The following is a 25,745-nucleotide window of genomic DNA, read 5'->3' as shown; positions in this document are numbered from 1 at the left end:
ATTCGTACGGTTAGGTTGTACCGTTGTTTAGCTCTTCCTATCAAAGAGAACGGGAATAACTTCTATCTTATGGTTTTGTCAGATATGCAAGCGATACATAAGCATACACAGGTCTATTGAAACTCCCGTAGGTGTGAGTATGGGTTTTCGTTGCCTTCTCCCGAGAAGGATTGATACCGAATCAATTTTATTAAACTCAGGCGCAGCTCATAACCAGAAGGATTAATCCCGAGTATGGCTTAGCATATTGATAGATAGGAGTGGAATCCATGCTAACTAAAAAGTAAAACAAAAGATAGAATAAAAGATAAAAGGTTAAGCTAGGCTTGTAGTTAATTCAGCAACGTTTCCCTGGCAACGGCGTCAAAAAGCTTGTTGGTATATTTTAACGCACACAGATAAATCCACAAGCGCACAGAAACCGTTGTAGCTTTCACCCGAAGGTATTCCAAGTATTGTATCCATAGAGAAACGTGTGAGGCTAACTATAGTCTAACTTAACTAGGGGTAGCAACAAGGCTTAAGATAATAGGAGTATAGAGAAGATGACATAGGTCTTCTAGTTCTAACTTTGGTAAGCTATGTCTTCTATTGTTCAACTAGGGATATTACTAAGGCAAGCACAAGCAGAGTATGTTTTCTATAGTAACTAAATCCTGCTAGGCCTACAAACGAGAGGTGGACTACAGAGGATTCAACAAGGCTATAAGAGTCACCCTCGTGAGCTACCACCGATCCGGAATGTAGGGTACATCGACAAGTAACCTAGTCTAAGCACCACGCTTACACCTACAATTACTACTTTAACCTATAGCGTCCTATAGATTAAAACACTCAAAGAGTTGTGAACTTGATGAGTAGTATAAACGCGATGCTTACTTGAATTAGAAGTTGATTACCAGAGAAATCTTGAAGTCAAGCTCAAGTAGAGCTTGGATCTGCCAAGGTACAAGCCGTAGAGTGAGCACCGATAGGCCGACACCTCCTCCAAACTCTTCCCTCACTCTCTATATCACTATTCTATTTATAAGACTAGATCCTATGGAGGACTAATCTTCTCTTGATTGTTGGCTCTGATCCTAAAGATATGAATTAGGGTTTTAGGGATCTGCTGAGGGAGGGAGGCAGGGGTTGATATATATAGGCCGGAGCATCCATCATGAGCCTTTGGATCAAACCGAGTTAAAGAACAGCATAGATGCAACCTAGGAGGCGGTGAAGAACCGACATTATGACACGGAGGCTGACAAGTGGGCCTAGGGGCCGGGTGGCCTATAGGTGGGGCCAACCAGCCCCACATCGCAGTCCCTTAGCTCCTACTTTGGTGTGGTGTCCTCTGGAGTCCTCTAGAACCTTCTGGTGACTGTTTCACGATGGATAAGCACGATTAATTCTGACATGTAGGTCCGCCTTGACGGGTTTCTGGATAAACCCAGTAGAAAATACAAATTCAATAAAACTCGTGGAATTTGTTAATTTAAACCCCTAGACCTTTGTTGGTGATCAAAATTGTGCCCTTATACATGTTTTATTGACGGTTTATAATGATTGTTAACTACCATCAACAACGGGCCTAGAGCCAATCGGAGAGAAAAAGGGACCAAAGTTGAAAGCACCCAAAGAGCGTCTGGGTGAGCTATCAAGTGTTAAGTCTCTTCACCTTCCCCAAGTCTTAAGAAAATGGGCAATGGGCCAACCCGGCCCGACACGGCATGGGTTCGTGCTAGGCATGGCCCGATGGAGGTCGGGCCAGCACTGCATGTCATGCCTCCCGGGCTGTGCCTCCTAGGGCCATGGGCCTGGCCTTCGGCCCAAGCATGGTTGTTGACGAAATACGTTTGGCAGTCTACCGAGGGGTATACCCACGGTAGTAGATGAATCGGTGGAGGTGCATATGAGGGAACCGGATGATGACACAGAACGCAAGAGACAATGATTAGATAGGTTTAGGCCGCCGACTTGGCATAATACCCTACGTCCTTTGTCTTTTAGTGGGTTGTATTGCGTATGATCAGATCTACCGTCTAGGGGACCCCTGCCCCTTCTTATATACTCTAGAGGGGTAGGGTTACAAGAAAAATAACATAGTTGGTATTATAATATGTTATTGTAGCCTTGCAGTGCATGCCGGCCAGTATCGTGCGTCGCATGCTTTGATCTTGTGGGCTAGGCCACCTTTGATGGTGTGGCCCATGTCTTGTCCTATGGATACCGGGGATCATACCCCCACAGCTAGTCCCCGAGCGCCTTGTATCCGCTTGGCGACGTTGTCTTGATCAAGTCCGAGCAGTTTATCATGAAGCCAAACGGTGAAGATTGAAACCAACCAGTTTGATTGGTAATCTGAGCGGTGAAGATCAAAGCCGACCAGTTTGACCAGTAATCTGAGCGGTGAAGATCGAAGCCGACCAGTTTGACTGGTAATCTGAGCGGTGAAGATTGAAGCAAACTGGTCGGCAGGCCTTGGACTTGCGCGAGTAAGGCTTTCTAGAAGGATGTAAAGGGCTTAAGATAAAATTTGAAAATTCTTCACCTTAGGTGAGGGTAAATCAAGAAAAGAGCACTACATTCACCGCCAGGTAAAGTGTAGCTACTTAGTCCCCGAGCCTGCTGGAAGATGAAGAAATAAATCTTGTAGCAAGGTCAAAGAAAATAAGCTTAAAAGCTTGCCAACATCATCTGTCATGTGCGTATCAAGACCCCAGATGTGCTACCCAAGGTCAGCACCCTGACCCGAACAGTATGGAGCAACTTGAAAGCACAACGATGATGCATAGCAAAATCCAAACGCCAAGGGAGTCCCCAACTTAGCTGGCGACTCTTGCATGAAGAATCCAAGCACCGAGGAGTCCTCAGCATAGCTGGCAAGTTCCCAGCGTAGCTGTCGATGAAGCCAAAGCAACGAGCAATCTGACCAACGGGTTGGTAATGAGCGCCGAGCAGTCCAACCAACTGGTCAGCGGTGAAGTGAATGCCTAAGCGGAAGTGAGCATCGAACAGTCTGACCAACTGGTCGGCGATGAAGTCCATGAGCCGAACGGTCCGCCATTTGGTCGGCGGTGAAGTCTGAGTGCCAGCTGGTGCGACCACACAGACGATGATCCTCTTGTCCTTCCTGACGAATCCAGTCCCCGAGCATAAGCTCATTGACTGAACCATGCCCCTGAAATAAAAATATGTAGAACGGGTTGCTCATGATGTAAATATAAAATATATGAAACTTGGAGGAAAATCAGTAGTGATGAAATAGCGTATGCAGCTCTGCGATCAGTTATAGATGAACATTATGTTCATTTTTGGATGAAGTTTTTATATTTAATATATAACGTCCAAACAATTAGTTTGTAGCTGAGCCTCCAGCCCTAGCTAGCTCGTTAATCATAACGCGGAGCGCGGAGCCCGTGTGAGTGTAGGAAGAACAAAGTGTCGCCAAGGAGCTGCTGCCGACCACCCGTAATGCAAAGGGCAGACGCTCGTGCACGTGTAGGGAGAAGCCAGAGACAAGGCCATCTCTGGGGATATCCGAGCGTCAACATGACTGTTTGGGGATTTATTGAGTCGAAAGCATGTCATCTTTGAGATGGTATACGCGGAGAAAAAAGTTGTTTGGAGAATAATTATGGAGAAAATAGCATGGAGAGACATCGGAGACGTATGAAGATTAGAGAATATTTAGAAGAATATTAAAGCATGACTTAGCTTGATTGACGCCGAGTGGAGTAGAGGAGCCGGCAAGTCGTGATGTCCGAGTAGATGGATGTGATTTGGATGGCTCGCTTGATAGCTCGGACGGTTTGCTTAACAGCTCGGACGAGTCCGCCTGATAGCTTAGACGGTTCGCTTAACAGCTTGGATGAGTATGTGGAGTCGTAGGTGAATGGGCGTAGTCAAAGCCTGAAGGAGTCAATCCATGTGGGGAGGCAAAGCCCTTGGGCGTGTCCGACCAAGGCGAGGCGCAGTCTGAGATCTTCTTGTTTTGCTGATCGAGAAAGGTAGTAGTGCCAAGTAGCTTTGTCTCCAGCAGGCGATAAGGGCTGATGACTGTGTTGTTGACGAGTCGAAACTGAGGTCTACACCACCGATGGGATCAATAGAGCCGAGTGTCGCTGTGGATAGCGATGAGGTTGGATCCGTCGACGGGGCGTCAATGAGGCTCAACGGGTGTCATCAGTTTGGGCCGACGTGAGATGATGATAGGTTGATCAGTGCATGACACCGGCACAATCGAGATCCTGCCATTAATCATCACATAGATGTAGAGACATCCGAAGACGCATTATATGGAATATTTAATTAAAACACAAAAGGTCATGACTTAGCTTTTGATGAAACTGCATGTTTCGACATCGAGTTGGAATCGGATCCTGGAAACACAAATGCGTATGCACATATCAAGCACGTATGTGCTTGAGTACGAGGGAGTCTTGCTGTTCTGATTACTAGCTTGGATCCCACGGCTCCGTAGATCCAGATGAATATGTGCTTCTATATCTCTTCGATTACACCAGCTAGCTTATACGGCCGATTAGCAGCTTTGGTGAAAACACTGCTCCGCATTGCTTTATCGTCGGCCGTCTTGTCATGATCCGCGGCAACGATCTTGCATATCCAATCGGGTTGTTGCCAGCAGAAATCATGCAGACATATGGATATATCTAGGAATATAATAATATTTAATTAGAAAGCGACTTGAGTTAGCTTTCTTAGATTTCTTGACTCCGCCTTGCACGTATTCCCAATCTTGTTGTCGCGTGTTGCGTCTGTTGGAGGCGCATGGCAAGGCGTCGGACTCCAGCACGTGCAGTAGTTCATCGAGGAAAGCAATCTATTGCGTGCCAGCATCGAGTTGTCGCCGAATGCCGATGTGTCGGCGATGTTGGTTGAATAAGAAATTCCCATCTGGTTCGCCATGGAATCAGCACGCACACCCCCTACCTGGCGCGCCACTATCAACAAAATACGTCCGGCAGTCTACCGAGGGGTATGCCTACGGTAGTAGATGAATCGGTGGAGGTGCGTGTGAGGGAACCGGATGGTGACACAGAATGCAAGAGACAACGATTTGATAGGTTCAGGCCGCCGACTTGGCATAATACCCTACGTCCTTTGTCTTTTGGTGGGTTATATTGCGAATGATCATATATGCCGTCTAGGGGACCCCTGACCCTCCTTATATACTCTGTAAGGGTAGGGTTACAAGAAAAATATACTATTTGGTATTACAATATCTTATTGTAGCCTTGTGGTGCACGCCGACCAGTGCCATGCGCCGCACACCTTGATCTTATGGGCTAGACCACCTCTGATGGTGCGACCCATGTCTTATCATGTGGATACCGGGGGTCATACCCCCACAACGCACAATGAGCCATTTGTCGAGCCGGGCTAGCCCAGAAAGCACGACACCTGCAGCAGGCCGGGCCAGCCCACAGCCAAGCAAGTGGTCGACGGGGCAAAGAGGAGTTGAGGCGGCGTCTAGCTCGATGAGGATGCGGGAGTTGGTGAGCAGGCGTTGCCCGAGGAAGCGACGCCGCAGGCGAGGGAGCTAGCACAAGGTGGAGATCCAAGGGGCCACCTCTCCCATCTGGCGAGTAGGCGGCGATCGCCGCGAGGAAGGAAGAGAAGGGCGACGGGGAGGCAACCGCGACGCGAAGACGTGCCAGGCAGGGCGCGAGTGTGCGGTCGCGAGGAGCCTCGGCCTCGCGCGTCGGAAAGAGCCGAGCATGGGGAACAGGTGTAGAGGAGGCGGCCGCCGTCAAGCTTGGGTGCTTGGCCAGGGAGAGGTAGAAAAGTTAGGGTTATACATTGAAACATTGTATATATATGTGGATTGTGGTGGAGTGGGCCAAATATTCACAACGTTCTCAATTTGACAGGCTTTCACCGGAGTGGGTCGTGTCGTGCCAGCCCACCATGCCTAGGGAGCGGCCCAGGCACAGCCCTATGCATCGGGCCAGGCCAGGCCGAGCCCACTAGTCACCGGGCTAGGCCGTCCTCGTGCCGAGCTAAAAAGGCGGGCTTTGGGCCGGACCGCCGTGCCCCGCGCTGCATGCCTATATATATCTATACCTGATATTAAAGACGTAAAATTTCTCTCCACCATTTTTTTTGGCCCGTCTTCCTCTAATTACCGGACAATGGAGAGTTTCCTCCATCCGAACTTATATATATAATCCGTGCTCATACTAATTAGAATAACTCTTGTCTAGCGCGATATGAAATCCGATTCCAAACATACCTAAAATAGCTAATAATCCTAATCCTAAACCAAATAGAACCCTTCGATCTTCGGTAATCTAAATAGGAATCCTAATCCAAAATTTGTTTTGTTTGAGGATCAGCTCTTTTATTTTTTTATTTTTCCAAACTATAATTGCTTGAAACACTTTTTTTCCAGCTGTTCTCCCAAGTACGTGATTGTTTTTTATTTATATTTTGCAACTGCTTTTTTAAATCTTGTGAACCGACTTAGATTCAAATAATGACTTTAGCTTTAGAAATTGAAACTCCAGTACAGCCTCGTGGCACGAAACGCCGATGTAATTAGGAATCTATTATTCGTTCCCGTGCAGTGGCCGGCGAGGACTCGCTAGACACAGCAGATTAGGATTTGACGTGATGGGAAATTAGAGCTGGGCCTGCTCGGATTGGGAAGCTGTGATGGTGCATTCGATTTATTTTAGGAGAAAGATGCAGCAAGGCCATTGGCAGAAGAAAGGAGACGCTCTCTCCTACTGTTGCCTTTCTCGGTGGAGAGAAAAAGAATAGAATCTTAAGGATTTTCGTACAGCACTGTGAATTGAGAATTCCACCGAGAGCTTTATTTGTTTTATGATTTTTGGAAATCTAAAAAAGATATAAAAAGATAAATATGTGACTATATATTTGGGTTTTAAATATATCCGGTCACTCCAAGAGCAATTTCTAGATCTCGACACTGAGGTCTAACCTTAGCAACCATACATGTTCCCACAAGGGAATGGAACCAGAAAAGGGAACTTGGGGTGTTATTTTATAAATAATGTGGGAATGTAAATGTTTCTATTCTCGGGACGTGGAACATGGGAATGTGGAACGTGGTCATGTTTCCGTTCCCATGCTGCTAAGGGTCTACCTCAACTCGAAAGTAGTTTGGACACGAGATTTAAAATTAGAGATGACATCGAAAGTTGATCGAATACTCAACTATGGTTTATTTTTGCCTTCTCACTCTCGCATGAATCAGGCGCTGTCCAAATCCACCTGTATCACAAATAAAATTTCAAAACAATTTAGCTTGTACCCAAAAAATACCAACCTTCTTGCAGTCTTTTAGGCGATGTTGGAGAAGCAACGTCTGGTACCCTTGATGGAGGTTAGTGCAACATCAACTAGCCCGAAAGTTTAAGACTATGTTTGGATACAATATAGATTTGTGGAAACAAGATTTTGCATCCTAGATTGTTGAAGGCTAGATTATAGAAGTTGACTTTGAGCAGAAGTTTGAATAATCCACATAGATCGTAAAAGTGGAGCAGGCTACTTTTAAAAATAAAATTACCATAATGCCCTCACGCAGATGGGATACATATTCTGATAAAAAAAAAGTGAAGGGTATATTCATTTTTTTTTATATCCAAAAGCTGGTTTCCTCCTACTTACCAAATTGTATAATCTTTTGGATTGTAAAAGCTGGACAAAAGTTAGGCCTATATTCGGATCTTTGGTTGACTTCTAGAAATAAGCTTCTATAAGCACCATTGCTTGCCATGCTGGATAATGCTGTGCTCAGCCAATGGCAGTGGGAAATAAGGCGGATGTGTAACGGTTGAGTGCTACGTTTTTCTTCCTCCGTTGGCATAGTATATAAAAAAGTATAAAGAGTCCCCTTTTACTTCCGCGGGTGTCGACCAAGATCTCTCCGTCGGGGGCGTCTCGTTCTCTCACCGCCGCTGAGTGCCGGCAGCCGAAGCAAGGAGCAGGCTGTACCGCATCGAGGTCAGTTGATCCTATGTTCCACACATTTCCGCTTCTCTGTCCTTCCCCGCTCAATGGTCGCCTCGCCGCTCTCGCAGAACATCTCAGTGCCGACAACCTGTTCGACGGAATGAACAAGAAGGTGGCGGCAGCGAGCGGCAAGGACCGCAACAGCGATCTCCCCGATGCGCTGCTCCACCACGTGCTCTCCCTTCTGCCGGTGGACCAGGCCGTGCAGACGTCCCTGCTCGCCCGCCGGTGGCGGCACCTCTGGAAGGGCATGCCCGCCCTGCGCCTCGTCGGTCCCAAGACGAGGTTCGCGACCGCCCAGGATTTGGACAGGTTCGTGAACCGTCTCATTGCCGCCCGCGGCCATTTGCCCCTCGTTAGCTGTGAGGTGGAGGCGGCGTATGTGACTTGGGATGATTACTTTGTGAGCCTGAGGAGCCAGATCCGAACCTGTACTTCGACTCGTGGATCCAGTACGCACTGGCGTGCAAGGTTCAGGTGCTCAAAGTCGACGTTGTTGGCTGTGAATCGGACCTCATTGTGCCTCCCATCTCCCAGCACCTGAGGAACCTGGATGTCTACCATGTTTATTTGGAAAAAGATTCTGTGGATTTTTCTAGCTGTCCAGTGTTAGAGGAGTTAAAGATGAAGGAGTGCGGCCTTTGGGTGCGCAACATGTCGTTTCCATCGCTCAAGCGTCTGTTCCTTACTGAATGCAACTTCCCTGTGGATCACCGCGTCAGAATTTCCGCACCTGGTGTTGTTTCACTGCGCCTTCTTCAGTGTGGAGGCAAGACTCCTTTGCTTGAGAGCATGCCATTTCTAGGAACCGCGTCCATTGCCCTTTCCGGCTATGGGTGCAAGGATAAGTGTGAGGGTTGTACTGATGAAAGCTGTGAAGGTTGTCATGGTTATCCTGTTGGGAGTTATCGGAGTGTACTTCTGAATGTTTTGTCCAATGCTATAAATTTGGAGTTAAAATATCATCCTGAAGTGGTATGCTTCCACTTATATTGTACTCCGTATCTACTATTACTGTTATTTCCTATATAGTTTGACATGCATAGACACAGACAAACAACTTGCTTTTTCATTATCACACATTGGTGCTGTGACTGACTTGGCTAACATACTTTTCATTGTTTCTTTCTGATAATTATGCTAGATTATTGTTAATATTTGGAGCTGACAATTTTGTATACCATGCAATCTAGAAACGCTAGACTGAGTGGTCCTTGTTAGTTTCTTTAGGACTTAGCATCTGCCTCTATGGTCAATATAGCACTGTTTCAGATGCAGGAAAGCTTAGGAAGACATGGGTTATTATATTGTATTTGCATAAGTGAAAATTAGACATTAACTATTGTACATATGTTCAATCAAGCTCTTGATTGCTTGATGCTAGCCGTTAACATTTTATTTTTATTGAAGTGCATCCTTGGATCTTGTAATTTCATTATATAATAGGATCCTGACTAGGCAAATTGAGAATTTAGAGGCTTAAGGTGCAGTTCTGTGTTTTTCTTATTTATTTGTGAATCTAAAATATCAACCAAAGTTTCTACTGGCCTCAATTATTTCATTTCATAAGATGGAAAATGTGAGTTTCTGATATTTTTGCTATTTGTCTAGTATATCTACAAAAGGGATTTGGAATGTTGCCCCATATTTGGAAGATTGAAGACTCTTTTACTAGACATGTGGTGCAGGCATGTTGACATCCATGCACTGGTTCGCATTCTTCAGCACACACCAATTCTTGAAAAGCTTACACTTCAGCATTGTAGTGACAAGGTAGATTTTCCAGATATATGTTATCACTGTACTAATGAATGTGTAATGTATACTCTATTTATCTTGTATCTTGTGTCCTGTAGAATCTTTTATGTGCAGGCCGAGGTGAAAGAAAACATGTTCGAATAGAGCAATCATTTTCATGTCCACATCTTAAGAAAGTCAGCATAGAATGTGAAGAGAAACTAAGGGTCAAGGATAAGTTCAGGCAAATTGTTAAGATCTTGAATAGAAATGGTGTACTTAAAGAGCAAATCACTTTCAAGAAGCTCCCAAGGCCAGAACGTTGTAAGTTAACTGTTAACGTTCTTCATGCTTCATACTCCAATAGCCCAATTCAAAAACATGGAACCTTGTTCTGACCAGTATACTCTAAGCTGTAATTACTCATCAAGTAGAGCATATAACAACACCCTTTACAGTTACATCCATTATTCAAAATATATTATCCTCAAGAATGAACTGATGTAGCTCAGAACTGTTTTTATTTTCTCACCAGGATCATAGTGCGACTAGTAGTAGAAGCATGTTCTCATCTTCCAATCCAGTCTACCTCTTCCATACTCAATTTCCTGGTTTCCATCGTACTAAGGACCACCAATAATTGGTGATTGTTTTTACTTTTCCTGATCCTGTGATGGATTTGCTGGTTCGGGGTTGATGGTAATGCTGCCATCTTCTGATCTCCCTAGTGACGAGGAAACTATAGTATGCCTGCCACTCTCTTCACTGAATTTTAAGGCTCTCTTGAATGTTTGAGGCCTGACTGTGAGCCTGTCCCTAGTACAGGGAAATAGTCATGTATTGCCCCCAGACCCCAAGTAATGATATATCAACACCGATAGGAATCAAAAGTTTAGGCTTACCTCCAGTTAACAAGAAATTAGGTCAAATTATATGCATATTATGAAGTTCTCTGATTCAAAAATACTACCCAAGTAATCAGAAATTCCATAGCTAATCACGTATAATATAACTGATAGTATGTTTTCATTTTTGTTCAGCCTATCGTCTCATGGCTGTGTTAACCTAGGGCCTTTGATGACAACTGGTCAGGTGGCGAATAAGGTGGTGTTCGGTGGTGATGTTGCTCCAAGCCTGTAATGTCTTTCTCCAAATCTTTTGGTGCCACTAAGCTTTCTAGTTCGTTCCATTAAGACATTAGTATTTCATTTAGTTTTGCTATTTCCAAGTCGACTTAGAAACGCTTATATTTAGCTGTCAGATGCATCAAGATTCGGATTTTCTTTTTCCATGCTTCTTTTTAATCTCTGATTCCTGACGCTGGATTAAGATTCAATTGCTCAGTTGCTCTAAGTCGATTGGGGAAGCGGCCCTTTTTCTCAGTTCTGTAATGAAAATCTTGTCAGGGGTTCAGTTACATCTCGAAATTGGGTGTATGCATGGGCTTATGAGAAATGAACAGAGCCGTGGTAGCGCGCATTAGATGTCACTGCCTTGGAGATAGCTAGAGATTGTACTTTGTGTTCATGCCATCGTAATTCCCACATTATGTATGTGTATGTATGCTCGTGATGTAATGTTGGTGTGGATGGATAACATACCAGCAAAATAGAGGAGTCAAACCAAGCCTCCCAATAGAGGTTTCATAACGAGATAGATCCTCAACCAAAAAAGGTTTCATAAACATGTTCAACCAGGCCTCCTCAAACCAACATTTTGTGAATAGTTGTAACACCCCAGCCCATTAGTAGTCTGTAGTAGTTGTGAAGTTGGCCCATGTGGCCCAAGTTGCTCATTTGTGGTTGGTGGGCTTAGTACCGCCTTGAAAGTTTAGGAGGGTTAGGGTCAGCTTATAAAATTTGTCGTTCCAAATGTAGCACCTCCGAGTTAACCTTTTACATGAAGCGAGGATGAAAGTGTAAGAGAGGTGCTACGCGTATGCAGGTCCGTTCCACGTGCGGAGTGAGCCATATAAGCAGTTTTGGATGCGTGTGGTGAGTTGCCGAGGGCGTCAGCCCTTAAGGGGGTGAATGTGTAACACCCCAGCCCATTAGTAGCCCGTAGTAGTTGTGAAGTTGGCTCATGTTGTGGCTCATGTGTGGCTGTGGTTGGTGGGTTTAGTATCACCTTAAAAGTTAAGGAGGGTGAAGGCCAGCTTATAACCCTTTTACACGAAGCGAGGATGAAAGTGTAAACATGCGGAGCCATGCCATATAAGCAGTTTTGGACGCGGGTGTTACAATAGTAGTAGGCAAGGCTCCCCTCCTACTCAATTTCCCTCAACATTCCCAAAGCACAACCTCCCAATCCATGGCACCAAATTTCCATAACTTTCAACCATTTCAGGTTACCAGGTGTGCTTGGCCACACCAAAGAATAAAACTCTACAAAAGAATACAATTCTTATTTTTTGAGAAGTCAAACTACTTGAAGTTTGACCAAAGTTATATAAAAAAGTACTACCGTAACATTTATGGTATGAAATAAGTACTATTAAATTAATTTTGAAATAGATTGTCATAGTAAATCTAGTTGGGATCCACTATAAACTTGGTCAGAGTCAAGCTTGTTTGACTTGGACAAATTTCATAGTTGCATTTTTTATGGACAGTGGGAGTAAAAGACTTGGACCCATGTCTTTGCAATTATCATGTATTGTACTGCCTCCGTACAAAAAAAGTGTTGTCCTATTTGAATTTTGTCCAATAAAAAGTGTTGTGGGTTGCTATGACGTGGGTCCCATTACCTTTACCCTAATCCAAGGCAGCAGGCCTACCCTTACACCCCACTCGCCCCTTCCACCCTTTCTTTCTCGTCCTCACCTCCAAGATTGGCCCCTCCCCTTTTCCATCGCCTGTCATCCCCTCCCTAGCCGAACATCACCCCGCCAGCACCTGTCGTCGCCATCGTGCCCACGCCCGTCATCACCACATGCATAAAGGAGGTAGGCCCCTCTTGTCCTCCACGTGTGAGGCCACTCCGAGGCAGAGCCCGTCCTCCTCAACTTCCTCTACGGGACGGAGTCAAGGCGCACCTAGTGCGAGTGGAGGTGGCCTGACATCGAGAGCCCCCTTGAACGCATGAAGCTATTGTCGAGCGGAAGCAGAGCACGCAACTCCGCATCGGAGATGGAGCACCCGACGCATGGGGGAAGCGGCGTGGAGGCATCATCGAGCCAAGGAGCCACAGCTATCGGGTAGGGAGGGGCCGAGGCACCGGTGGTGGATAGCAGCTTTTGTGGATGGGAAATAGAGGAGTGCATGAGAGAGAATAGTAGGGTATCCTGGTCTGTTCTCTTTGGTCTTAGTATGGGTCACAGAGTCCTAAAAAGGCTCTTTATCTAAGATAGAGTGAGATAGAGTGAGTTCATACTGTCTCCAAGGATGCAATTCTCATTTTTCGAGGAGTCAAACGGTTCGAAGGTTAACCAAAGTTATATAAAAAATATTAACATTTATGATATAAAATAAGCATTATTAAATTATTTATGGAATATAGTTTTATAGTAAATCTTGTCGGAGACATAAATATTAATACTATTTAATATAGATTTGGTCAAATTAAACTAGTTTGACTTGCAGAAATTCTATAGTTGCATGGTTTTAGGACCCAGAAAAAATCTTTTCTAGACTATCAGCACTATGGATTCTGCCTGTGTCGGTACTGATTGCCGCAGGCGGCTTGTACTGCAGAATCCACTCCTCATCAGCTACAGTGTACAAAACAGCAGCAGCATTCAGTGCACACCTCTGTTTTACAACGAGTAGGAATTCTAATGAATTCCCCACAGGCACTATATTAGAAAAGCCACATCTTATTCAGTTTACTTGCTTATCAACCATGCATATGGATCTATGAATACATGCGTACGTTGCACTAGGTGCTTATGATGCGCAGCAGCACTGCCAGAGATGAAGACGGCCAGCGCCAGGCCGTTTATAGCAGAAACCACTTGCAGCGCTGAAGCCTTTGGATGCGCAGACACTCTGGCACTGCTTCACCCAACAAAAGCCAGTGCACGGGAAGCACGACGACGCCGCCAGTTGCTGGCGAAGCGCCGGGGACCCCTGTTGATGGCCATCGTCGCCCTTCACATGCACTGCAACATAATTCTCAAATCAGACAACCATAAAAATTTACAGGGGAAAAAACAGTGGAAGTAGATAGGGGTTATTTCACCTTGGAAGGACGGGGACGTTGAAGCCGTGATCAAAAGAACCAAGAGAGGAGCGGCTATCATGTCGGCGATGCTCGTGGAACTTTTTTTGAAGAGTAGTGCCATGACGAAACGAGTATTCTTGCTCGTGGACTACTATTGTATTAGTGTGCAACAGTTTATATAGACGCATGCACCTCCAAGCTAGCTCAGCTATGGTTAATTTCCTCTTAGAATTTATGTGCTGTTCCAGACTTAGAGATTTTAATTTGCTATGCAAAGGAATATAGGGTCTAATTAATACCTTTTCTTATTATTAGATTCCAATAAATTAGCATGACCAATCATGCAAATATGTTGGCTGTCTGTCTATGACTATATCAATATTAATATCTATATCTATACATATCTATATATCTACATCTGAAAAATTGTAGTCATCAATGCTACTTATATAAGGGACCAAGCTATAGTGGCCTAGATTTATTTGTACGGACTATGACGTCTAAGAGGGGAGGTAGGCTACATAAAATTCTACTCTAAACTATGGCCTCTAAATTTCACTTATCAAAACCTATGGAACAAAATATTCAATATAGATATGCAACTATAGAGTTATACAACCTAGGTTCCGGTGCTATCAACTAGCACTGGTACAGAGACGGCCTTTACTCCCGGTGGAGAACCCCCTCTAGTCCCGGTTCCCCACCCGGGAGCAAGCATCCGGGACTAAAGGGGGGTCCTTTAGTCCCGGGTCAGGAACCGGGACTAAAGGGGGACCTTTAGTCCCGGTGGGTAACACCAACTAGGACTAAAGGTGCCTCCTGACATGCCACGAGGCCGACACCCTTTAGTCCCAGTTCGTAATACCAACTGGGACTAAAGGTTATTTTTTTTTCTTTTTTCTTTTCTTTTCATTTTTTTGTTTTCTTTTTAAAATAGGTTTTCGAAGTCGTATTAGTATGTTTCGGTTCAAGCACAATGAACGTATTAAATGACACAATTCAAGCATAGAAATATATATATATATATGCATCATATATATATTTACATGCATGCATGCATATGTGTATTTTACAGTTGTTGTGATATAACAATTTTCCTCTCATCCTAAAGCTTGGCTTCCATGGCAGTATTGGGTCGAAGTAGAACTCGCCCTTGGAATCGATGACCTGGTCATTAAAAAATCCGGCTATAGACTTTTGAATTGCTTTGATCTGGTCTTGTCGTATGACCTTTTCCTCCAACCATCGAGCCTACAGGTTTGAATTAAAGGAAAATAAATTAATATATGTACATACATACATATATATATAAAGACATAGTAACACAATCAATAATAATAATTAAATGAATATATAGTGTATTTTTAACGTACTTTGAGTCTCTTTGTAGGAGTTCTTTGGGAGAGCTCCTTGATAAACTTGCAAACATAGTAACCACAGTAGTTGTTCCCCTGTTCCTGCCTCAGACACCACTTTACGAGAAAAAGATTTGTCATCCAATCTGGTGATCCGGTGAAAGCTATATGTTTAATTAATAAAGATGATGCGATTTAGGGGACTTACTTTCAAAGGGATTACATTCAGTGGCGCTTTGCATTTTCCCATGTGTTGCTTCTCAATAAAGGTTTTTCAAACACTACCCAATAAAAATTTTGCCACGTCATCAGATATAGTTAATCATCATGTTTGTGTGTATATATAGTTGCTAGAGATACCAAAATTACCTCTGGATAATATCTATCATATCTTGGTAGTATTATTGTGGTTTTCTCATCGAGTCATAGATTATCAAGTGACTTTTCACCAGATCGATGTCCATCAATATCCAGTGATTGCTGCATGTGTTTATAGGATATAACGCATAACACTCATTAATTAACTAGAATCAACATATGAGCCATTAAGGATGATCGACATTATTAACACTCACTTGAAGTTGTAGGGAAAGAGTATATCCTTCTTGTGGCGTTGGTTCACTAAGAAGTTCATGAGGTTACTCTCTGACTCAGACTTCCAATTAGGCTTTGGAGTAACTGGGTCTTTGAATACTATATGGGGATCAACAAAACCAATTTCATTGCAGCATTTCTTTCTGCACTCTGTCATTGTAAATCTGCATATATATAGTACTTGTTAGGATAATTTATATGCATATACACACATATGATGAGTTTAATAATAGATCGAAAGAATTATTACTTACAGGCAATAGCAGCTAATGATAACTTTGTCCAGAGAGGTCAGGTGGCATAGTTGATGAAATTCTGGAAAGTCAACATACATAACATCATCGCCACGGAACCAATGTTCGTCTCTAATTCTGACACCAACGTAGAAGTATCCACCGGTAGACTCCTGCATGTATCACTTATTTAGCAGGTACATTTGCGTCCCCAGATCACCTAAGGCTTGAGGGTTGTATAGACTCTGGCCTAGTACAAATTTTTTCTTTCAAATATCAACCTCCCGCCGCACTCTCAATGTTTCCATCACCAAACATATGGTAAAGGTCGAGACCAGTCTCTTCAATAAATTCACCAAGGTGATCCAAATCAATATCCGGAGGTATGTTTGTCTGATGCATTAATCCTAAATTCGAACCATATTCATTACCAACAACTAGCGGGGGGACTGATTGGTGCGATTGTTGTCCGAGTTGTGCAACTCCTTTCCTTGCCCGCTTCTTTTTCTGTGCCACCTCAATTGACTTGGTGAGAGTGCGGTCATAGTCCGTTAACGTTGCTTTGGACGACTTACGAGATTCCCGCTGTTGTTGCTGGTAAGAAGCCACCTTTTTTCTTAGAATATCTGGAGCTACGAAGAAGTACGGTTTCTCCGGGTTACTCCTTGCTTCTTGATCCTTTTTAAGTTTGTCATAGAATCTGGACATATCTTTTTTATATGCATCAGTTACTTCTTCCTTCTCTTCAGATATTATTTTGAGAATAGCCCTTGGTTTCACGGTGGCTTTCTTTGCCGGCGGGGGCTGGTTCTTCGTTTGTGGGGCTGGCCTCTTGCTAGTACTTGGCTTCTTGGTAGGTGGGGGCTGGGGAGGCGTTGGAGACCTCCTTGGAGGTGGTGGCAGCAGCGTTGGAGACCTCCTTGGAGGTGGCGACTGCGGCGTTGGAGACCTCCTTGGAGATGGTGTGGATGCAGCCTCGCCTTCCAACACATTGTCATCATACAGAGCACTATGATGATCTGGCGATTGAACAATTGGACTTAGGTTGGGGGAGGATCTGCTACAAAAAAAGGAATGACATATTATTATGAGCAGATTGTTAATTATTTAAGCCAATATAAATTAATGATGTAGTGTTTTCATCCGCACCTATGGTGAGGTAGTTCAGGAGGAGGTGGAGGCGACATTCCGGGAATGATGATCTAGCGCTTGCGCCATAGAATGAATGTCTTCTCTGCTTCTCCAAGAGTCTTCTCGCCATCACCTCCAGGAATGTCAAGAGGCAAATCACTAAAACCTTTTTCAGCTTTATCTACTGAGATGGTAGCATATCCTTCTTGGATTATATTCCCATGAATCCTTGGTGTCTTGGTTCGGTTGATAGGATTAACAAGACTGATAGCCACCTTGATTGTGGAATTCCCCTTCGGAATGTGTAGCTCACACGATGTATAAGGTTCAGTGATGTCATCCATAGGGAAGCGTAGTCCTGTGTCCCCTTGATTTGGTATCTCCATGGAAGCGCAACTGCTTTTCAACTGAACAGATTGGCTAATGTTGATTCCTGGCTTTGATGCCTGCTTGCTTGCACTCACTGCTATTTGCACTTGCCTTCTGATTTCCTCCTGCATTCTCGCTTCAAGGTTTTTTCTCGCTCCTGTGCTTCACGCACCGCTTCCTCCAACCTCTGGAGCCATTGTGCCTCTTCTTCCTTCTTTCTCTGGCGGCTTCTGTAGGAAGGTCTATCCTGAGGGAATCCATGCTCCCACGAGACACTTCCTTTGCCTCTAGTTCGGCCACCGTGTTCAATAGTCCCAATGGCGTATGTCAGTTCATCCTTCTCTCTGTTGGCCTGAACGCACCACTAGCAGTAGCTCTCTGAGCATAAAACAATCTTTCTGCTGCTTCTTGCAGTCTTGCACCATAAACGCACTTCCCTGTCTCCTGGTCCAGTGTTCCCCCATGAGCGAAAAACCAATTCTTTGCACGCTCTCCCCACTCGAGTGATTCTGGTGTGATACCCTTGGCAAGAAGGTCTGCTTCCATTTTGTTCCACTTCTTAATGGTAGTCGGGTAGCCACTTGATCCCAAGTTATGGTGGTATGTCTTCTGTTGGGCATTACGTTGGTTCTTTATCACCCGACTCACACCCTCTTCCGACGTCTTGTACTGTACAAACTCATCCCAATAGGGCCTCTGCTTTGAGATCGGGCCTGGGACAGTAAAATCTGGTGCTATGTTCTTCTTGACATACGTCGTGTATAGGTGTTTCTTCCAAGTCTGAAACTGGGTGGCCATCTTCTTCATTGCCCAATCCCTAACTCGCTCCTTCAATTCATCACCATCTATTATATCATCATAACCATCTGTTTGGAGCGTGAAATGTTCCAAGACATCATTCCAAATTAACGTCTTGTCACGATCGGAGACAAAACTGATATGAGGAGCATTGGTCTTCTTCTTCCATTCGCGGGTACTGATCGAGAGCCGGTCCCATACAAGGTAACCACAGTGGTGCATGAATTTAATTTTATTTGCCCCCCCCCCCCCCGGTTCACCTGTATCCACATTAAACTTCGAGATGATGAAGCGGCCCTCCAATGGCTTTTTGGGACCTCGAACATTTTTACTCTTCGTTGTAGTTGTTGATGTCGATCCAGAGGGCTACAAAACATAAACATTATTTTTAATGTCATGAGCACACATAAGACATATGATAATATAAATAGCTAATAATAAAAAATATATACTTGGCCAATATGTTGTTGCTCATTTTGTTCAAGAGCTAAGTACTGACTCCCGTCATCTGCATCCTCTTGCACGTTATTTTTAGCACCATCATCGCCGGCAACTTGAGTGCCAGTGTTGATCAAATTCATCATCAACTCCTCCTCATCCATGTTTCTCGGGTCGGCCATCTAGCTTCAAAAAACCAAACCAATATATAGTACGTCCAATCTTTGCTTACATGTGTAAAATCTACGAACAATATGCATTATTAAATCTTGCCCCTCGGTCACGGACGCAATTCGCCACACTAGGGCGAACTGCGTCGGTACTAGGGCGAATTAGGGCTATACATAAATGGCCGAGGGTGAATTGCATCGGTGACTAGGGCGAACCACGTCGGTGACATCAACAACGCGGTTCGCCCTAGTCACCGATGCAATTCGCCCTAGTGTGATTGTTTAGCGTTAACGATAACGATAATACGAATGTTGATCGACTAGGCCACGAGAGAGGGCGGTGTGACAAGAGTGGCGGTGCTTCACTCCGTCGTATATATGTTTGTACACATGGGTGAACGAGGGCGGCAGTGCTCTGCCATATAAACCTAGGGCGAACGAGGGCGGCGGTGCTCCGCCATATAAACCCTAAACCCTAGGGCGAACGAGGGCGGCGGTGCTCCACCGTATAAACCCTAACGAGGGCGGCGGTGCTCCGCCGTATAAACCCTAAACGTCATGGAGCTAGCCGAGGAGTGAACTTCTTCTTAGCGACCACGCCGCATGTCGTGGACGACTGCCTCGGCATCGTGCAGCTTCTTAGCGATGGCACCGTGACGCGCTCCGCGGAGTACTTCGTGCTCCCTCTCCAGGGCGAGGTGCCGTCTAACCTGCCCGTCCAGTGGAAGGACGTCGTCTACAACGCCACGCACGCGCTGCGCCTCCACATGTACAGGCCCACTGACGACAACACGACGATGGCCAATAATAAGCTGCCGGTGCTCGTTTACTTCCACGGCGGTGGCTTCTGCCTGTGCAGCTTCGAGCTGCCCCACTTCCATGCCGGCGCGCTCAGGCTCGCCGTGGAGCTCTCGGCGCTCGTGCTCTCCACCGACTACTGCCTGGCGCCTGAGCACCGCCTCCCCGTGACGCACCGCGACGCCGAGGCTGTCCTATCGTGGCTCTGCACCCAGGTCGAGGCCGACCCATGGCTGGCCGACGACTCGGCCAACCTGGGCAGGGTGTTCGTCTGTGGCGACTCGGCCGGCGGCAACATCGTGCACCACATCACCGTCCGGTACGGCAGTGGGCAGCTCGCCCTCGACCCCATCATCCGGATCGCCAGGTGCGTCCTGCTCTGGCCCTTCTTCGCCGCCGAGGAGAGGATGGTGTCCGAGGCGGCCGGCCTTGTTGACGAACACGACACAGCGTTGTTCGACCAGGCGTGGCGCCTGGCGCTGCCCGTCGGCGTGACCCGACGGCCAACCTGTTCGGGCCAGACAGCGTCCCGCTGGACGACGTCGCCTTCCCACCGCTGCTTATCATGGACCCGGACAAGGACGTGCTGCACGACCGCATACAGGACTATGCCGCTAGGTTGACGGCGATGGGAAGCTGGTCGAACTTGCCGTGTTGCCGTGTTCAGAGGGGGCCAGGGCCACGGGTTCTTCATCTTCGACCCGGAATGTGAAAGCCGAGAGAACTCACCTCACGAATGCGGAGGCGCGCGTGGTGGAGGGCTCATCGGCGCGAGGTGGGGTGGCGACCGGCGGCGGCGCGAGGAAGAAGAGGAGAAAGGGCGGCTGTTCGATGAGAAAGAAGAGGAGGGGATCGATCTACGCCAGGCACTGGTGCTTATATACCAGGGAGATTTACTCTCGGTGCCAGCCACCAGCCGGGAGTAAAGGTCCTTTACTCCCGGTGCGTGTTACCAACCGGAAGTAAAGGTCCCTTTACTCCCGGTGCGTGTTACCAACCAGGAGTAAAGGGTTTTTTTGACGGGCCACGAAACGGTAGCCCACCCACCCGGGAGTAAAGGTGGGCTGCAATTTCGTTTCCCGCATGTTTTGAGCATTTTTTTAATAAAATGCAATAGTCTTGTTAAATACATAGTAAATTAAATAAAAGGCATAAAATTATTTTATTAAAAATATGGATTTTTTTCTTTATTGCACATAGGAAAAATCAATAACCTAACTTTTTTTATTTTTTTTATAATTATAAAACATAATGTAAATAATATTTATTATTTCGTTAATGCAAAAATGTAGTGTTTAATTAAAATTATTAAAACTATTGGTTTTGGATAGGAAATTTGTTTTCATAGCATTTTAACGTTAATATTTTAATTTTTCATCACTCAATATCCTAATTTAACTTTTCGAGAGAGAAATCCCACCAAATCAAACATTGATTTAATTTGAAACACGACATAATAAACATCTGAATTCACAATTATTACATAATATCTCAAACACACACTACATTAAATCACTATATCATGAAGTGGGCATAGCAGTGAACTTCTTCTTTACGTATGTCCCTTGGTTATGATCGCGTCGTAACCATGGAGTGTCCTCATCATTTATCAAGATGCTAGAGTCTTTGTTCACTTTGAAGGGCGGAATGCGGTCATCCTTTTCATAATCTTCTGACATGTCCGACTTGTCCTCAATTCCCACGATGACTCTTTTCCCTGAAAGAACTATGTGGCGCTTTGGCTCTTTGGTTGAGTCATTATCGTTTTTCCCTCTTTTTGGTTTGGTAGACATATCATTGACATAGAACACCTGATTCACATCCTTGGCAAGGACGAATGGTTCGTCTTTGTACCCAATATTACTAAGGTCTACTGTTGTCATTCCATACTCGTTGTCTACTGTTACCCCACCTCCGATCACCTTGACCCATTGGCACTTGAACAATGGGATCTTCAAAGTAGGTGCATATTCTAGTTCCCATATTTCATCTATGCGGCCATAATATGTCTGCTTATTCCTATTCGGGTCTGTGGCATCTATGCGGACACCACTGTTTTGGTTGGTACTCCTTTTATCTTGGGCTACTATGTAGAATATGTTCCCATTTATCTCGTACCCTTTGTATGTGACGATATGCCATGATGGTTGCATAGCCAATAAATACAGTTGCTCATGGATGCTCTCATCACCTTGACATTTTTTTCGCAACCAACCGCCGAAAGTTTCTATGTGCTTACGCGTAATCCAAGCTTCAGTCTTCCCTAGAAACTCGGATCATAAGAGATCCTTGTGTGTCTCAATATACGGATCTACCAAAGAGGAGTTCTGTAGAACTGTGTAGTGCGCTTTATTGAAATAATCATCCTCCGTACCAATATATGTTTTCCTCCCTAGTGTCCCCTTTCCGCTTAGTCTCCCCTCATATCTCAATTCAGGAACACCAATCGAGTCAAGGTCAGGAATAAAGTCAACATAGAACTCAATGACCTCTTCTGTTCCATAGCCCTTGGCGATGCTTCCTTCTGGGCGAGCATGGTTGTGAACATATTTCTTCAGGACTCCCATGAATCTTTCTAAGGGGAACATGTTGTGTAGGAACACAGGATCGAGAATGAAAATCTCCTTGACTAGGTGAACTAGGAGGTGTGTCATGATATCAAAGAAGGAAAGAGGGAACACCAACTCAAAGCTGACGAGACATTGAACCACATCAACTTGTAGTTTAGCTAGATCAGTTGGATCAATTGCCTTCTGAGAAATTGCATTGAGGAATGCACATAGCTTCACGGTGGTTAGACATACATTTGGAGGTAGAATTCCTCTTAATGCAACTAGAAGTAATTGCGTCATGAGAACGTGACAGTCATGGGACTTTAAGTTACAGAATTTCTTCTCTGGCACATTTATAATACCCATTATATTCGAGGAGAATCCAGATGGTACCTTGATGTTGTTTAAGCATTCAAACATGATTTCATTCTCCTCTTTGCTTAGAGTGTAGCTGGCAGGACGTAGGTAATGGCGTCCATCATCTGTCTTCTTTGGATGTAGGTTGTCTCTTTCTCTCAAACAACGCAGGTCATGTCATGCTTCAAATGTGTCCTTAGGCTTTCCATACACACCCATGAAGCCTAGCAGGTTCACACAAAGATTCTTCGTCAGGTGCATCACGTCGATCGAGCTGCGGACCTCTAGGACTTACCAATAGGGTAGGTCCCAAAATATGGACTTCTTCTTCCACATGGGTGCGTGACCGTTAGCGTCATTCGGAACAGGTTGGCTGCCATGTCCTTTTCCAAAGATGACTTTCACATCATTGACCATATCGAGTACATCCTCACTAGTTCGGTTGCGAGGCTTGGTCAGGTGGTCTGCCTTCCCTTTAAAATGCTTGCATTTCTTTCTTACGGGGTGATTTGCAAAAAGAAATCGACGATGGCCAAGGTACATGACCTTTTGACATTTTTTCAAGAATACACCTCTAATATCACCAAAGCAGTGTGTGCATGCATTATATCCCTTGTTTGACTGTCTTGAAAGATTACTTAGAGCAGGCCAATCATTGATTGTTACGAACAACAATGCTCGTAGATCAAAGTGTTCCTGTTTGTACTCATCCCACACATGTACACCTTCTTTATTCCACAAAATGAGAAGTTCATCAATAAGTGGTCTTAGGTACACATCGATGTCATTGACAGGTTGCTTCGGGCCTTGGATGAGCACAGGCATCGTAATGAACTTCCGCTTCATGCATAACCAAGGAGGAAGGTTGTAGATACTTAGAGTAATAGGCCAAGTGCTATGACTACTATTCTGCTCTCCAAAAGGATTGATACCATCTGTACTTAAAGCAAACCTTAAGTTTCTTGCGTCATTTGCAAACTCCGGGAATTCTTTGTTGATTGCTCTCCACTGGGACCCATCAGCAGGGTGTCTCAACATATTGTCTACCTTATGGTCTTCTTTATGCCATCGCAACAATTTTGCATGTTCTTTGTTTCTGAATAGATGTTTCAAGCGTGGTATTATAGGAGCATACCACATAACCTTGGCAGGGATTTTCTTCCACCTACGTTCGCCCTCAACATCACCAGGGTCATCTCGCCTGATCTTATACCACGATGCATGGCATACCGGGCATGCATCCAATTTCTCATACTCTTTGCCACGGTACAGGATGCAGTCATTAGGACATGCATGTATCTTCTCGATTTCTAGCCCCATAGGACAGACAACTTGTTTTGCTTCATAGGTAGTGGTGGGCAATTCATTGTCCTTCGGAAGCATCTTCTTTTGGATTTTTAGTAACTCTCCAAATCCCTTGTCAGATACACCATTCTTTGCCTTCCATTGCAACAATTCTAGTGTGGTTCCCAACTTTTTCTGCCCTGCATCACAAGTTGGGTACAACAATTTCTTGTGATCTTCTAGCATCCGCTCGAACTTGATCTTCTCCTTTTCACTTTCACATTCTCTTTGTGCGTCATGAATGACCTGACAAAGATCATCAGCGTGCTCATCTTCTACGGCTACCTCTTCTTCAGCTTCTCCCATTGCAGTATCATTGAAGCACGCACCATCGGGAATAATATCATTGTTGTCCCATTGTTCTTCTTCACCTTCTTCCATTACAACGCCGGTTTCTCCGTGCTTCGTCCAACAAATATAGTTTGGCATGAAACCTAACTTGAACAAGTGTGAATGAAGAGTCCTTGAGCAAGGATATTCCACCGTATTCTTACATATGGCACATGGGCAGCACATGAAACCGTCGCGTTTGTTTGCCTCGGCCGCACGTAACAAAGAATGCATGCCGTCAATGAACTCTTGGGAGCGGTGATCAGCATTGTACATCCAATGCCGGCTCATCTGCATTGCATGACATAAATACCATATTAAAACCTAGATCATAATTAATTATTTATACAACATGCGTGCCACCACAAAAGGTACAAATTTATGAAAGCATCGCTACAATGTAGACAATCCCAACTACCACTAAAAGAACTAAAGCTAAAATACATTTCAGGAGCACAAGGATTTCACGACCAATCTCAACTAAAACAGATAGATCCCCCGATTGTGCAACATCTTTGGGCTTCTTCGGCTGGATCACTGCCTCATTAGCCGCCATATCTGCCTGTTGTGAAATATATTTTTGCATGAGTTCAACATACTCTTCCTCCCAGTAGAAGCCTAAACATCGTCCACTGCCATCCCACTGAAATTAAAACAAAAAATTAGAACTTTAATCACAACCATCATGAAAATAGGTATAAACTAACCATAATCATAAAATACGATAAAATAACTCACATTGCGATCCGAACACTTGTAGAAGATACGACTATTGTTGGGACCCTCCTTCTTCACTCGGTACTCCATCACAATCTTCGTCTCATCACGACACTTGCCGCATGGAATGAGAGGGAGGCCCGGCCTAAGTCGCTTTGGAAACCCATGAGAGGCCGAGGACCCGGAAGCAGTTGCCATCTACTCTCTATACTCATTTTTTAATACACTATAAATTTCTCATTTTATAAACAAATAAAATTAAAAAACTATAAAATTATCTATATCTATAAATAATCAAGTGTGCTATGCATGCTAGAAATAAAAAGTGAATACTAATTTTAAATACCTACTTTAACCTTTCTTCATCCAAATATGCAAACTATAAGTTATTTTGAGCTCAAATTGTTTACAAATAAAAAAACACCATAAAAAGAATATATATATATATAGTGAACAATATGAGATAAGCCAATGATAAAAAATGAGAGTATGAGATTGGTAACCTTTACAACTGAAGAATCAACGGAGGAATCGAAGAAATCGACGGAGAAATCAAAGAATGGATGGAGGAACAATGGAGGGAGGAAGCAAGAACACTAGTGCAGTGAGCTTGAAAATGTGCTGAGCTCGGGCTCGGGGAGGAAGAAGGAGACAACCGGGATATAAAGGGGGGAC

The 25,745-nt window shown here is 44.6% G+C and overlaps 1 protein-coding gene and 1 pseudogene across 1 annotated transcript; both read left to right on the top strand.

Annotated features, from left to right (window-relative positions):
• Positions 1-7,883: 7,883 nt before the first annotated feature.
• On the top strand, positions 7,884-11,020 carry LOC136485032 (putative F-box protein At2g39415). The gene is made up of 5 exons (XM_066481980.1): positions 7,884-7,977; positions 8,055-8,298; positions 9,598-9,759; positions 9,843-10,047; positions 10,764-11,020. The coding sequence occupies exons 2-3, from the start codon at positions 8,087-8,089 to the stop codon at positions 9,644-9,646; spliced, it is 261 nt and encodes an 86-aa protein (XP_066338077.1). The 5' UTR covers positions 7,884-7,977; positions 8,055-8,086; the 3' UTR covers positions 9,647-9,759; positions 9,843-10,047; positions 10,764-11,020.
• LOC136488477 (carboxylesterase 15-like) lies at positions 9,664-20,696 on the top strand (annotated as a pseudogene).
• The last annotated feature ends 5,049 nt before the right edge of the window (positions 20,697-25,745 follow it).

This window comes from Miscanthus floridulus, chromosome 10, assembly GCF_019320115.1.
Source record: "Miscanthus floridulus cultivar M001 chromosome 10, ASM1932011v1, whole genome shotgun sequence".
NCBI classification, from domain to species: Eukaryota; Viridiplantae; Streptophyta; class Magnoliopsida; order Poales; family Poaceae; genus Miscanthus; species Miscanthus floridulus.
This window is presented reverse-complemented; position numbering and strand designations above follow the sequence as displayed.